We start from the raw sequence: 14,987 nt of genomic DNA, 5'->3' as shown, positions 1-14,987 counted from the left end.
GCAGATAGGGTCTCAGCCTGCGTACCGTGGAGCTGGTAGACAGCTGCCCTGGACACAAAATTGACTTGAGCCTCCATGGACATCTGTGAGTCCAAAATGACTCCCAGGCTGCACACCTGGACCATCAGGGGAAGAGTTACCCCATTCAGGACCAGGGAGTCCCCCACACCTGCCCACACCCGTCCCCCCGAAGCAGTACTTCTGTCTTGTCAGGATTCAACCACAATCTGTTAGCCGCCATGCATCCTTCAGCCGCCTCCAGAAACTCACACAGGACCTTCACTGCCTTCACTGGTTCAGATTTGAAGGAGAGGTAGAGCTGGGTATCATCCACATACAGGTGAATGCCCAGCCCAACACCCCTGATGATCTCTCCCATCAGCTTCATATAGATGTTAAAAAGCATAGGAGAGAGGACAGAGCCCTGAGGCACCCCACAAATAAGAGCCCAGGGGTCTGAACACTCATCCCCCAACACCACTTTCTGGACATGGCCCAGGAGGAAGGAGCTGAACTACTGTACAACAGAAGATTTGATCATATTGGCCGGGTCCAAATATGTTTTTTTTAAGAAGTGGTTTAATAACAGCTTCTTTAAGCAGCTCTGGGAAGCAGTGGCGTAGCGTGGGGGGTGCAGGGGGGCCCGGCCGCACCGGGCGCAACATCTGGGGTTAGGGCAAATCCATGGGTTAGGGGGTGCAAATCCACAGGTTAGGGGGCGCAAATTACTTGCCTTGCCCCGGGTGCTGACAACCCACGCTACGCCACTGCTGGGAAGACTCTCTCACAGAGGGAGGCATTCACCACCCTGCAGAGCCCATCACCCAGTCCTTCCCAGCTCGCTCTTATGAGCCAGGATGGGCAAGGATCAAGAAACAGGTGGTCGGTTTCACTTGTCCAAGCAGCCTGTCCACATCCTCGGAGGTAACAGATTGGAACTGATCCTACACAATTTGACCAGACAGGACTCCAGCACTCTCCTGTCCCGGCCCCACTACCACAGTGGAATCTACCTCTTTCCAAATCTGAGCAACTTTATCTGCAAAAAACTTTGCCAAACCATTTCAGGAGATCTTTGGGTCTTCACCAGACCCCAATGGTGAAGGTGGTTCTGTTAGATTGTGGACCACCTGAAAGAGTCTCCTGCTGCTGTTTTCTGCTGATGCAATAGAGGCGGCAATGAAAGTCCTCTTCGCCGTCACTATTGCCACTTGGTATGCTCGATGTGGAGCTCTAACCCGTGTTCGGTCAGATTCAGAATGAGTTTTCCTCCACCAGCACTCTAGCCGTCTCAGTGATTGTTTCATCACCCTCAGTTCCAAGGAAAACCATGTGGCTCTCAGGGCTCCATGCAGTCGGAGAGGGCGCTTCTATACTGTCATTCACAGTATAGTAAACCTTTCGTTGGGACTACTACAATATGCTTTATGTATGTCTGATTTTGAAGGGTATTCAGTATACTGTGACCCGGTTGTTGATTTCAGCCAATTGCCATAATACAGTCGCCACACGTTTCTCTTATGCAACATGATTGTAGCATAGCATTTTTAATGCTGCCCAAGATTAGCAAAATGAAAATGACCACACTGTGAGAAAAGAAAGTTGTTTCTTTCTTTGGCTGTTATTTGCGGGGGGGGGGGGGGAGAGAGAAAAGGAGCATGTCATTTTAAAAGATGCAACTTAATGTGGATATTGGCAGGAAACTGGAGTGTCAGTGATTAAAATAAACCACCATGGGACAAACAAGCAAGAGGTAGATAAAAGATTTTATCACAAAGTGACGCTTAAGAAAAAATGATGATACTAAACAAAAGAAATGGTTATGATAGTTCACGTAGCATGAGTGGAAGGCAGGTTCGTAGGAGCTAACGGAACCTCATTCTTAGAAGTTGCCCCAGGGATTTTACACGTATAAGCAAACTAAGAATTAGTAATTGGACTTGCTGTATCAGCCAGAATACATGGGGTGGAAAGTTGTAGCATGAATTAGTTGTCTCTTCAAGTGGTGCTAATTATTAGCAACTTGGGCTTCTGATGCTCAGTGCAATATAACTACCACTATTTTAAAAAATGGTAAAACTAATGTGTCATCCGATATCACTCGCTAACGGTAGAGAAAGATTTGTAGACACAGATCCATCTAAAGCTGAGCACCATCTGTATGGGTAAGGGATATGTGTGATCCCTTAGAAAGCAAATTTTTAAGGCTGGAATAAAGCTATAGTCAGGTCTTTGTAGATGTGAAAAATGAGTAACATAAGAGAACTGATGGGTCAGCCAAAGGCCAATCTAGCCTAACAGTCTGTTTCCCATAGTGGCCAATCAGGTGCCTATGGAAAACCCATGAGCAGGTATGAGACAATAGTTAGTTGACATCCATTTGTCTTGGGGGACAATGGAGGAGTGCGCCTTTGGGGGTGAAGTCAAACTATTGGATGGTTATAATGTGTCAGTAACTGGTATACAAAAGCATGGTGCCTCTGATTTTGAAGGTGGGGCGGGAGAGCTCAGTTGGTAGACCATGAGACTCTTAATCTCGATCTGCCTCATGTTGGGCAAAAAGATTCCTGCATTGCAAGGGGTTGGACTAGAATGGCCTTTGTGGTTTCTTCCTACTTGACAATTCTATGGTCCATGAGGCAAGGTGAGGCAACTGCCTCACGTAGCAGGGTCCACAGGGGCGGAAGAGCTGGCCTCCAATGAATGCATCACACAGCACAGCTGGCGTGGCAGGAGTGTCAGAGACTGCTGTGACACTCCTTGGGAGGAGGGATACATCACCTCAACAGCTTGCAATGCTCCCCACTAGGAGCGGGGAGAGACCATCACCAGAGCCTCCTTTTTGCGAGGCCACTGTGCAATGGTGCTGATCTCCCATCCCTAGGAGGAAACGCCAGAGGCTGTCCTCTGGAATCCTGGGCTCTGCAACCACTCGGCATGATTCAGACTGGGCCTCTTTTTCCTTCGCAAAGGCCTTTGATTCCCACTTCAGCTGCTGGGCAAGAATGATTTGATTCCCCCACCGCATGTTTCTTGTGTAGATCTTTGCTCACTGGCATTTTCTGATCCGCCTCAGGTGCCAAAATGTCTTGGGTCAGCTCTGGTAGCAAGTAGCCATAATGGTGATCATCCACATTGGAGTTTTAATGCGGATTTCAAGATGGAGAGGGGGAATTTACACAACATCCTCTTGATCCAAGTGGATACCTGCACCGTCTCCCCACTAAACTTGATTTTCCCAAGTTAACACCCACGTTGCTCGAATGTGGATGCACTGAAGTGAATTGTATAGGCACACTTTTTTCTTTTCTTTTGTTCTAAAGATGTATAGTGACATTTCGCTGGGTGCTATTATCACACACCCAACTTCAATTTTGTTTCTATCAGCCTGAAGGAAAGGAGGCAGTTTGCATTTCCTTCTGTTGCTGCTGAAGGAATGTTGAGTATTTTTAAAGCATCTGCTTTTGCACAGAACAGCTACATTAACAATAAACATAAAATTTACTCTTGCAGGTACGAGAGGCAGGAAAGGAGCGGGAGAAGGAAGTGGCAGTCTTTCATGGGAGTGATGCCACTGGACCAACACACAACTATACACATGTAAGTATATTATTTTTGAGTGTACATCTGATTTCCAACTTATGCTGGGTAGGGAAATACTGAGATCCTCAAATGTCTGGCCACTTCTCTTAACATGGAAGTTGCTGCAGCCCCCAGATATTTGGGTTGCTCTTTTTCACACCTTTCTCAGTTCTGCAATATCCTTTTCAAGTGTGATGGTCCGAACTGTAGAGTCTTCAAAGTGTGTTACACGCTTTAACTAAAACCACCCGATTCAAAGGAGGCCCCTTATTCATAATCAGCCTGGTTGGGGGGGGGGGCTTGAAGGTATGCACCCAGTCCACACCTTTTGATGCCAGAATTTCCTGGGGCCGGCAGATAGTTTAATTGCCCCCTATGATTCCACAGGGAATGGAGTTATTACTGAGGGTAGGCTGAACCAAAAGTGTATATAATATGAGGAAAATTGTACAGAGAGGCTTGGCTTTCCTAGGTCAGGCCTACACAGGGGGGAAGTACATGTAGATCCTTATCCTGGGTGGAGTTTTGGGTAGAGGAGTACCCAACATGGTGCCCTTCAGGTTTTGGGACAAGTCACACTTGGCCACCAACCAAGCAATATTACACGCCAGTGCCGTATCAAACCCTGTGAGAGGCCCCTAGGCAGTCTAAATCTCAGGGGGCCTCTCACAAATTATCTCAAAGCTTCTACTCAACTACTTGTGAATATTATTCTACTAGGATCTGGCATCTGTGGGAACTCGCCACACACTAACTCACAGAAAGCTTCATATCAGGTTTCTCTTGTGCGCACTCTAGAGGGATAACATTGAACATAAGAAATTGTAATTTTCATTCAAGATCAAATATTCTTTTGATCCATTGTTGCAGGGCCCCTAAAAGGTGTGGGGTCAATAGGCTGCTGCTTACTCTGCCTACTTCATAATCTGGCACTGTTACAAGCACCAATCAGCCAGAAAACCCCCTTACTTGTGGGCAGGCAGCAATCACACCAAGAAAGATCAACTCAGATGAAGGAAAAATATATACAATCAGGCCAGGCAGGTACTAACCAGCCTCCCTGGCCTGAGGGGTGATTAGTAGGTCTGCTCCTACAGACTTAGACCAAAGAAAACATTCCATATGGCTGGAAACTGACAGAATCCTGGTGTAATACATGGAATAACTCGCAAGTAAGGACACAAGCAAGGTCTGGAATTGTCCCTGATATGAAGCTAAAACATGCCCAACATTCAGTTGCCTGCCTTACTGTTTAGTTTGGTTAACAGTCTTGCCTGCCTAGGAAAGTAGTTTGATGGTGGGAGTATGTAATGTCAGAAGCAGGGATAGCCCACTCTAACTTTCCCCTTCCATTTTTGTTTTATAAGGATGATCTCTGAAGTATATTTTAGGAAGTACACAGTTAATACAAAGGGTTTTTTTAGAAGAGTAATTCAGAGCAATGGAACATTTTTAAAAATAGTCTGTATCAGTTCACAGGATGAAATTTTTGCATGAAAAATTGCACCCAAGTCCCTGTTGCTAAGTATCGTTTCATGTTAGCATGCACAGTATCTTGTAATCAGTGGTTAAATTTTGAAACCATGTGTTTCAATTCTTATTTTAGATATATACCACAGGAAGTTTTAAAGTATAAGCAAATGTTGTGGGCATTCAATAAGCTCACCGTGACACAATGAAACACATTAAGGAGAAATGCAAAGAAACTATACCACAAAATATCCAAATTATTATTATTAATGCCAAATGGGTCAAAGTTTGATAGAATGAAAAAGCTATTGAGAATTAGTTGACACGTATTGCATCGCATGTTATAAAATGGTATGGTATCGGTGGGAGACCTTGGCGTCTCAGATTTCAGGTGTGCCCCGTGTGACACTCACTACTGCTTCTCACTTTCCGTTGGATTTCATAGTTGCAGTGCCTGCTGCAGTACCCCAGAAGCTCTGCACCCAGTGTGACCAAACCGGTCGTGCTCCCCTAGATCCACTTTTGATAATAGGATGGAATATAGAAAGTTGTCTACATTAGATCTTTGATCTAATTAGCTGAGTGCTGACTACAATGACTGGCAGTGAGTCCCCAGGGTTTCAGGCAGGAGTCTTTCCCAGCCCCATCTGGAGATGCCAGAGACTGCAGAGAACACTGGCAGGTTCTCTACCAGTGAGCCATGGTCAATGTTTCCCTGCAACACAATACATTACTCTGTGTAGTGCATCATCATGTACAGCAAGCAGAGGGCTACACTTTTAGCTTTGCCCCAACACCCCCAGTAATTACATGTTGTACAGTTGTCTGAGCAGAAAGCACAAAGCTTGAGCTCCTTCCTGCTCATGAGTAAGGGTTCTGTGTGATTTGGGTATCCCACCTGCACAGAGTTCACACACTGGGCATTCTGCTCATGCAACTTTGCACTATAGTGGCAATTTGGAGGGCAGAGATAGAGGTGCATCCCTGCTCCTTGATCTATACCAGGCATCCCCAAACTCGGCCCTCCAGATGTTTTGGGACTACAACTCCCATCATCCCTAGCTAACAGGACCAGTGGTCAGGGATGATGTGAATTGTAGTCCCAAAACATCTGGAGGGCCGAGTTTGGGGACGTCTGGTCTACACACTTAGAGGACTCACACATGAGAAATATTGAAAGAAGGCTTAGCTTTTAGAACACCACATTTCTGTGCTCAGAATTTTAATCTCAATTTCCCCTCTTTTCAATAATACAACTGTTTAATATAAATCAACCAGCTACACATGCAGCAAAAAGTCTCCATCAGCAAGCATCTGATGCTATCCAAAAGCAGTTTTATTTTCACTCTATTATGTTTTGGATAAGTCCCGTATCACAAAAGGATTTGCAAACTCTAATGAACATATGATTCCAAAGATGTAACGCTACATTTTACAATCTCAGAACACTGGTCAATGTTCTTTTTAATTCTGTAGAATTTCTCAACATATTCAGACCGACTCAATAGCTCCACAAAGTCTTCATCATGAGTTATAACAAGAAGTTGGAAGTTGCGTTGCTGGGATCTACTTTTGATTATCCTGTGGAAAATCAACATTTAGAATGTGTTAGCTTATAGCTGTCAAAATCTGGGTGGCAACAGCACAGAAAGCTGCATATATAAGATGTTAATTATTCCACTCATTTTTAAAGTTTATGATAATTTCGTTTATACAACAGAAAGCTGTCCTTCAACAATACCCAACCCCTCTAATAACAGCTACTAGAGAAAACAAATAAGGGAAATGGAATGAATGGAGAACAGAAAAAAGTGTGAGGAAAGCATAAAAAACACACAGAACCAAACTGAGGTGACTAACGCACCTGTTGATCAGATGGCAGAGGAAAATGTCTGAATTGACCCAGTACCCTAAATTATTGTTTGATCTTTTTAAATTTCTGGATTAGGGTTTACACGTGAGGGTTTACATATTTAGGGAGGAAAACACATACATGCTTCCAGGTTCTTCCACACTTTTTCCAATAGCAGCAGTTGCTTCATCCGTAGAGCAGTCCATTCTGGGTGCTCTTTCCTTTGTAAGTGATCCCTCCATAATCTAACTTTTGGGCAATTAAAACTACACTGTGTTAAGCTTTGTATCAAGCAGGGACACAAACCTTTTCTCAGGTGAGAGGTGCAAGTGTTCATAAAAGGATAACTAGGACAATCAAAATAATTATTTTGGGAAGATATGGGGGATTTATAGAGCATTTTCAATTTGCTTTAGGACTCAATTTGGTGTGAATAAAGTGGAGTATAATAGAGGAAGACTCTGCTGACATCTCTATTGCTGCTCAAAATTCCCAGGCAAATGAAGCAGCAGAGGTGCATTATAAGGGCCTTCCTCAGGACTGGGCCAGACTGATCTATGGGCACTAATTGCTTTTCACTAATGCTTTCCCACCTAGGTTCCCACAGGCTTCTTGGTAAAATCTACAGATACTTACTCGACTAAGGCATGTGCAAGAGATTCAATATTCTCCCGATCAAGATTGGTGGTGGGCTCATCCAGTGCAAGAATGCCACAGTTGAGACAAAAGGATTCTGCTAGAGCAAGGCGGATAATGAGGGAAGCAAGAACCTACAACCAAAAGTAAAAGGCAACCATTCAGTAAGTTAACCAAAACACAAACGCTTCTAAAAGCACCATGATGGCAGCACCATATCTGGACTCTACAATGACTGTAACGTGACTGAATGCTGCCCTGAATAAAATCTTCCCTTCACAGAGAAAACTAGTATGTCAGGAAGGATTCTAGCCTAACTTTCATCCTGACATGCGCGTTTTCAATGTAGATTTCTTTTAAAATGTATGAACGTTCACTAATGTGAATTCTTTACTGCCTGAAAAGGTAAGTATAGGACAAAGGGTTGCCATCTGACAAGAACTAAGCTACAATTCTAAATAAATTCAAGTGCTTTTCTATACTTAGCTGATAAAAATGGGCAAACTTTTTTTAGAAAACATACAAAATAGAATCGTAAGGTAAAGCAACTGAAAAGTTAAGTAGCCAACAAAAAAAATCAGAAAATGCCATATAAAAGCTATTACTAACTTTAATGCAGGTGTATTCTAACATATTAATTGCTATTAGCCATGATTGTTGTGTGATACCTCCAGTATTGGAGGTAGTATGCCTTGGAAAACCAGTTGCTATGGGAACATGAGTTGGTGAGTGCTCTTGTGCTCATGTAGCAGTGGTCTGCAAGGAGGGAGCACAGGCAAGGACAAGGTTATGCACCTGGCTTCTCAACACTGAATGTCACTGCTGCGTAATGAAAGATGAAGGAATGGGTTGCTTAGCAGAGTGTTGGGCATGGAGCCAATCCAATGCTCCTGCCACCACATCAAACTTCCCATACCTTGCCCCTCCTTCTTGGTAGGGTGAAGTGATGCTTTGTGTTGTGAAGACAGCCGCACAAACCTACCCTTCCTGCACTGCTCTGCTGACTGATGCTGTCTGAACAGGATGCTGGACTGGATAGTTCTTTGGTATGATCCGGCAGTATGTGTTCTTACATACTGCCATTAGCTTTCCCTTCCTAGATTATATTTATCACCTTGAGTATAGTGCTTCAGAAGATGTAATACAGTAATACCTCCACGAACGTCTGCCTTGTCTAGCATCCATTCCGGTGAATGTCTGAGGCAAACCGGAAAGTACCGGAACGGTTTACTTCCAGGTTTGCCACTCACGCATGCACAGAAGCGCTAAATCGCGCATGCAAACCGCTCTGTGCAGACGCGGTGCTTTACCCTGCATCCTTTTCGTCTAGTGGCCAGGGCTCCAGAACAGATCCCGGTCACAAAACAAGGTACGACTGTACTAAAAAAGTTTTACCTAACACATTTTAATCCTTTGAATATCCCCCCTCCCACAGAGAACAGAGAAGGGAAGCAGCACATCCTGCCCATTTTCCCGGTGAGAACGCATGCAAGTACTGCATTTCCTGCAGGTCTTCCAATAGATTCCCTTCCATTTCAAGCACTTCATGTATTCACATTTCTTTGGCAGCTGTGGTTGTGGGTTACAACAGATAGGTCTAAAAAAGGTTTGAGTAGAACCCTTTCATCATCAGCCAAACCAGGATTCAGCCATCATGAGTCATTAGTCTGGCTGATATCTGAAGTCAAGTGTGGGTGGAAACATGAGGAAACTACAGTTTACCCTTCTGGCAGGTACTACGTAACTACAGTGAGTGTGTGTGCCTTATCTGGGAAAATGTCTCCCTGCCCAATGTGCTGCATCTCCCTCCACCCCAACCAATGATATTAACCTATCTTCTCCTCTACCAGATGCAAGTGACAAAGTGGACCAGTCTGTGGAAATTTATGCCGTAATAATTTTTTGAATAAAAATGCAAAATATATTTTGACTGTGCATGTACCAAATATGAAACCCAACATATCCTATGCACTGGCATCCAAACAGGTGTTGTTACCTACCTTTTGTCCAGCACTACATCTGCCCCTCATATCTAGAGCAGTGTCTCCCTTTATCATTACTACTCTGTAATTGTAACTCCTCCTCTTGTCAGCAGCAGAAACATTCTCATCTGCATCAGATCTAATTTCTATATATTCAATATCTGCATGGAAAAGAAAGCAGTTTCACTACAGTTAGTTGCCAAATCAATAGATTTGTTGGCCTTAAAGCAGCTAAACTTTCTTTAGTCCAATCTTCTTCACAGAGGCATGATGTACAATACCCAAACATTCTTAAGCAATTAGCTTCATAATCCAGATAAGCAGGGCTATAGGCAAGCCTGTTAAATTGATGAATTACATCTCTAGTACTAAATGGAGGAGCACTGGCAGAATGAACAGAGCCCTAGTTACATGTCACAAAAAGAAAGAAGGAATGATCAAGATGGACCACATCAATGACTCTATGAGAAAGGCATATATTTAGCAGGATAAACCAAGACGGCTCAAGCAGGATTAACCATGCTACTTTTTATAGGAAGTTTAGTTTATTAGATTGATTTATTACTTCCCAGAGCCAAAGTAATCCTAAAGCCATTTACAGAAAAGATATACTCTAAAATACAAGTCACAGTAATGCAACCATTAACAATATAACCCTTTCCAGGCCCCAATTAGAATTCCTATTTGTAACTTAAGAGAGGACGCTTTTTTGTCTATCCAGAAAAAAAGTCCACAATGATTATAAGGAATGTTAATTCTAAATATGTTTTGATTTTTGTTCTGATTTTCTACATATTTTTGGTTTTGAATAAATGTTTAACCATCCTGAATCTTTAAGAAAATGCATAATATAGTATAAATCTACACAAAAAAGATTAAGAAGAAATACTTTGGTACCTTGCCCCCTGTAGGTGCTTCGCCAAAGGTCACGAATTATCTTGTTTATTTCTTCCATCTTCATGCTGTGAAATGTCATTATTGCTCTAAAAGAAAAAGAAAAACCACAGCTCATTATGTTCCTTCCATCAGACTTCACTTTCTTTCTACCCTAGGCATACAAGTTTGTGCTACAATACTTGAAAAATAAATGATGTGTGTGTCACATGGATGAATCTAGAAATTCTCTTATGATCACTTTTTATTTATTTATTTATTAAATTTATATCCTGCTATTCCTCACAAGAGGGGACGGGACGCAGGTGGCTCTGTGGTTTAGGACTTGTTGATCATAAGTTGGCGGTCTGAATCCCCGCAACAGGGTGAGCTCCCGTTGTTCGGTCCCAGCTCCTGCCCACCTAGCAGTTCAAAAGCACATCAAGTGCAAATAGATAAACAGGTACCACTCGGGCGGGAAGGTAAACGGTGTTTCCGTGCACAGCTCTAGTTCACCAGAAACAGCTTAGTCATGCTGGCCACATGACCCGGAAGCTATCTGCGGACAAACGCCGGCTCCCTCGGCCTATAGCATGAGATGAGCGCGCAACACCCGAGTCGTCTGCGACTGGACCTAAAAGTCAGGGGTACCTCACAAGGGAACTCATTTAAATCACGTTCGCATAAATTTTGCTTCTGTTTTGGTATAAAGACTTTCTTGCTGATAGAACCCAAACTTATTAATGCCACATTTTTTATTTTGAGGTAATTAATCTACAATTAAATAGAATAAATCCCATGAGACTTTTGTCAATCATTGCTGCAAACAAAGGTAGGTGTGGAATGGGTCTACGTGTTCTTCTCTATAAGGAAGTGTGGCTGAAATATTTAGGTAGGTAAATGTCTATAAGATGGGCCAGGGTAGCATCACAGGAAGAAACAAATTAGAAGTTCATATTAAGTGCAATTTAGAATTACTGCTAAAATATGGAAACTTTGTATCTTTGAAAAATGGCAGAGACAAAGGAATTAAACCAGGAAAGCTAGAATAGTGGAGTTTTTTTTAATAATTAAAATAAAGTAAAGCACATGAACTGAAATTGCTATGAAATTTGTTGATCTAGTAGTAGTTTATTAAAAGACCCTAAATTTCTTAATAGTTATGGTGTGTTTGTCTTTTAATAACTCCCAAGGTTTTCTACTGTGTGTGAGCTTGGCTTGCATTTTAAAACTTTGTGTTCACAGTGGCTGAACTTTATATTTATGTCTTTCTGAGGCTATATATGGAATATAAAAGGCTATAAAAAGTATGGATAATGCACATGCAAACCCAAAGTTTTAAAAATGTAGTACCCCATTCCTAAGAGGAAGATGGGGATGCAAGATAATTTCTGAATTTACATCATATCTAATTAAGCCAACAAAAGACTGAGAATATTAATCATGTAAGATTTATTCAATGACAAATTCTCATTCCAATCTAGATACTAATCCACAGATCAAAGTGTATGTGCAAAGCTACACACATATAGCTCCTACACAAACAGGCCTTTTTGTTGTTGGCTTTGCTAGGTAATTCTGCATGCACTCAAGTCTGCATTGTGCGCACAGAACTTCCTCCAACACCAGTCAACAAATTCCTGATGTGTAGAAGTTTCATTGTGCTTTGTAACACCTGGATCAGGTGAACCATGCATCGTTTTTTCCTTTGAATGCTTCAAAAGGTGCCAGACCTAGAAACTCATCTAGATGCTACATCTTTTGTAACAGGAGAACTAGAGGTCAAGAGGAAAGACATATAATGGAAAGCGGTAGCTTGGCATGGAACACCTTTGGTCTTTATACCAAGAAATATTACTTTCATTATACTTATTAGTTATATTTAGTCATAACTTCCATTATAGTAAAGCTTCATATAGCAGCTCTCCATTTGATAACATCAAATTTGTTTAATGTTGAGTCATGGTTATTTTTTGCTGGTGAACTGTGTTGCACATTTGAGTGCATCAGATAAGGATGCAGAAAAAGAAGCAAATGTTACCTCTTATCATGTTTGGAGGGAGGAAACAACCCATGGCAATAAAAGATGCTTTGTTTTTCGAAAAAGGAAAAGGGGAAAAAAAGGCAGGAGGCCTAATATTACATTTCCCACCTTCATACGTTACCTCTTTCCTTTTGCGCTGTGTGAAAACATTATCACTTGCTACATCTTTAAGCAGCTTAAGAATATGGTTTGTAGCGTTTGCATGCTATAGTAGCCAGGGTTGTCCTCTTTAATTTATTGTAGCATTGCAAATGGATCAGTTCTCATAGTGCCACAGCAAACAAGGGAGGGTCTTCCCAAATCCCACAGCTCAGAAATATCCCCAGACCATTCAGAGAGGCTTTTTGGGGAGAGGGGACAGGAAAGCCTCCTTCCTTCCTTTCAGGTTCTCAGGTGAAAGCCGCATAACGGAGGTGCCAAACTAACATATGTGGGGTGGACCTAGAAGCATCCACAGAAAATGCCCTCTCCCAGGCCACTCCTCTCCACAAAAAGAGAAAAACCTTCTAAGGGTGGTGGAACTATCAAGAGGTAAAGGTAAAGGTAAAGGCCATTAGGTCCAGTCGTGGCCGACTCTGGGGTTGTGGCGCTCATCTCGCTTTATTGGCCGAGGGAGCTGGCGTACAGCTTCTGGGTCATGTGGCCAGCATAACTAAGCCACTTCTGGCAAACCTGAGCAGCGCAAGGAAACACCGTTTACCTTCCCACCAGAGCGGTACCTATTTATCTACTTGCACTTTGACGTGCTTTCGAACTGCTAGGTTGGCAGGAGCAGGGACCGAGCAACGGGAGCTCACCCCGTCGCGGGGATTCGAACCATCGACCTTCTGATCAGCAAGTCCTAGGCTCTGTGGTTTAACCCACAGCACCACCCACGTCCCTTATCAAGAGGTACTTATCTGTTAATCTTACTACCTGAGATGGTATGTAGAGAAAGAGGGGGCCTTTCAGTTATTTGAGACCTAACTCATTTAAGGGCTTTAAAAACTGGTATGAGCACCTTGAACTGGAAATGAATTGGGGGAAAGTGAAGCTGTTTTAAACAAAGGTTGTATTAGTTCCAAACAGAGCTCTGATCAGTCAAATGGCTGCTGCATTTTGGACCAGTTGAAATTTCCAAGTAATTTTCAAGGGCAACCTCCTACAGAGCGAATTGCAATGATTAAATATGGAAATTACTGGGGCATAGCCTCATCATCTCTGTCCAAAAGGGACAATAAATGGCAAACCAGCTGAGCTGGAAAATGAGCTCCTAGCCACAGAGGCCACCCAAACCTCCAGTGACAATGTTGAATCCAGCAGCACCCCCCAGACCATGAACCTGTTTATTCTAGGGGAGTGCAACCTCAACCAGGGCAGGCCATCTTCCTACCTCCAAGACTCAAAAACTTGGGACACAGAACACATCTGTCTTTTCAAGATTCAGCTCCAGTTTACTGGCCCACATCCAGCCCATCAACTACCCCAGGCACCAGTCTAACATCACAACTGCATCTCCCAATTCAGATGGAACACAGAGAGAGAATGGGACTTGGCCACATATTGGTGACACATCACTCCAAAGCGCCTGATGACAGCTCCCAGTGGCTTCATATACATGTTAAGTGTCATGGGAGACTAAATGGAATTCTGTGGGACACCACAGGACAACTCACATAGCGCTGAACAGTAGCCTCCTATAACTATCTGGAAATGGCCCTGAAGGTAGGAGCAGAACTGAATTACAGTGCCCTCCAACTGTCCCAAGACCCTCCACAAAGATACTTAGTCAACAGTATCAAAGGTCACACTCCCCCCTCATGTCTTTCCTGACAAATGTCATAAACCAGGGCAACCACAGTGGTTTCAGTGCCATGACTGGGCCTACACAGTATACACTAATAGCATTAAAGTGAACATATTTTCCTAGACACGTAAGCAGAATTCAGATTCTCGTAAATGGAAGAGATTCTTTTCCTCACTGGTTTCTGATTATATGTAAATAAGCTCTCCATTATCAAAAGGAAATCTTAAGGCTGCAAATTTGCTAGTGTATGTCTGCTTGGCAAAATGACACATAACTGCATGTCAACAATTTACATGTAACATTTTTTAAAAATGTATTCACCGTCATCCCAAATTCTGAAGGCTAGGAGTAACATTTATAGATACCGATAGGCAAGACAATAAATATACCTATTGTATTGTCTCTCAGGAAAAATTCAGCCTGCTAAATTTTAAAGCTCTCCTTGGGGAGATAATTGATTAATTGATAGTTACCAAAGCCAACATACTATTTAAACAACTCACTGATCCAGTGCTTTGTAGTAAATGTCCAGATCCTTGTTTGCCAACTCCGTTGTTCTCATGTCAATCATCATTTCTTTGTATTTTTTCTCAGCATCTTTAAACTGTGATTCTCTCAGCTCTCTCTTAAACCTAAGGATTTCTTCCTCAAATCCATGCTGTCGACCAAGCGCCAAGCTTTCTTTTCTTTTCAATTCTTCTATTTTCTCCTCTAAATGCTGTCGGTCCCTGTCAAGTAGAAGTTAATATACAGCTTTGTTAT

At 42.7% G+C, this 14,987-nt stretch overlaps 1 protein-coding gene across 6 annotated transcripts in view; it reads right to left on the bottom strand.

The window, feature by feature from the left end:
• Nucleotides 1-6,242: 6,242 nt before the first annotated feature.
• The window catches only part of RAD50 (RAD50 double strand break repair protein), a 135,554-nt gene continuing 126,809 nt past the window's right edge, over nt 6,243-14,987 (bottom strand). For all 6 annotated transcript variants that reach the window (XM_083600083.1, XM_083600082.1, XM_083600080.1 and 3 more), the window contains 5 exons: nt 14,729-14,953; nt 10,420-10,505; nt 9,541-9,683; nt 7,541-7,674; nt 6,243-6,633 (listed from right to left, as the gene is read on the bottom strand). In XM_083600083.1, coding sequence (XP_083456209.1) covers nt 6,447-6,633; nt 7,541-7,674; nt 9,541-9,683; nt 10,420-10,505; nt 14,729-14,953 — 775 coding nt within the window. In that variant the 3' untranslated portion in view covers nt 6,243-6,446. The remainder of the gene's footprint in view (nt 6,634-7,540; nt 7,675-9,540; nt 9,684-10,419; nt 10,506-14,728; nt 14,954-14,987) is intronic.

Source organism: Podarcis filfolensis (genome assembly GCF_964270895.1).
Source record: "Podarcis filfolensis genome assembly, chromosome: 2".
Lineage (NCBI taxonomy): Eukaryota > Metazoa > Chordata > Lepidosauria > Squamata > Lacertidae > Podarcis > Podarcis filfolensis.
The sequence above is the reverse complement of the archived record's forward strand: the minus strand, read 5'-3'. Positions and strand labels throughout refer to the sequence as shown.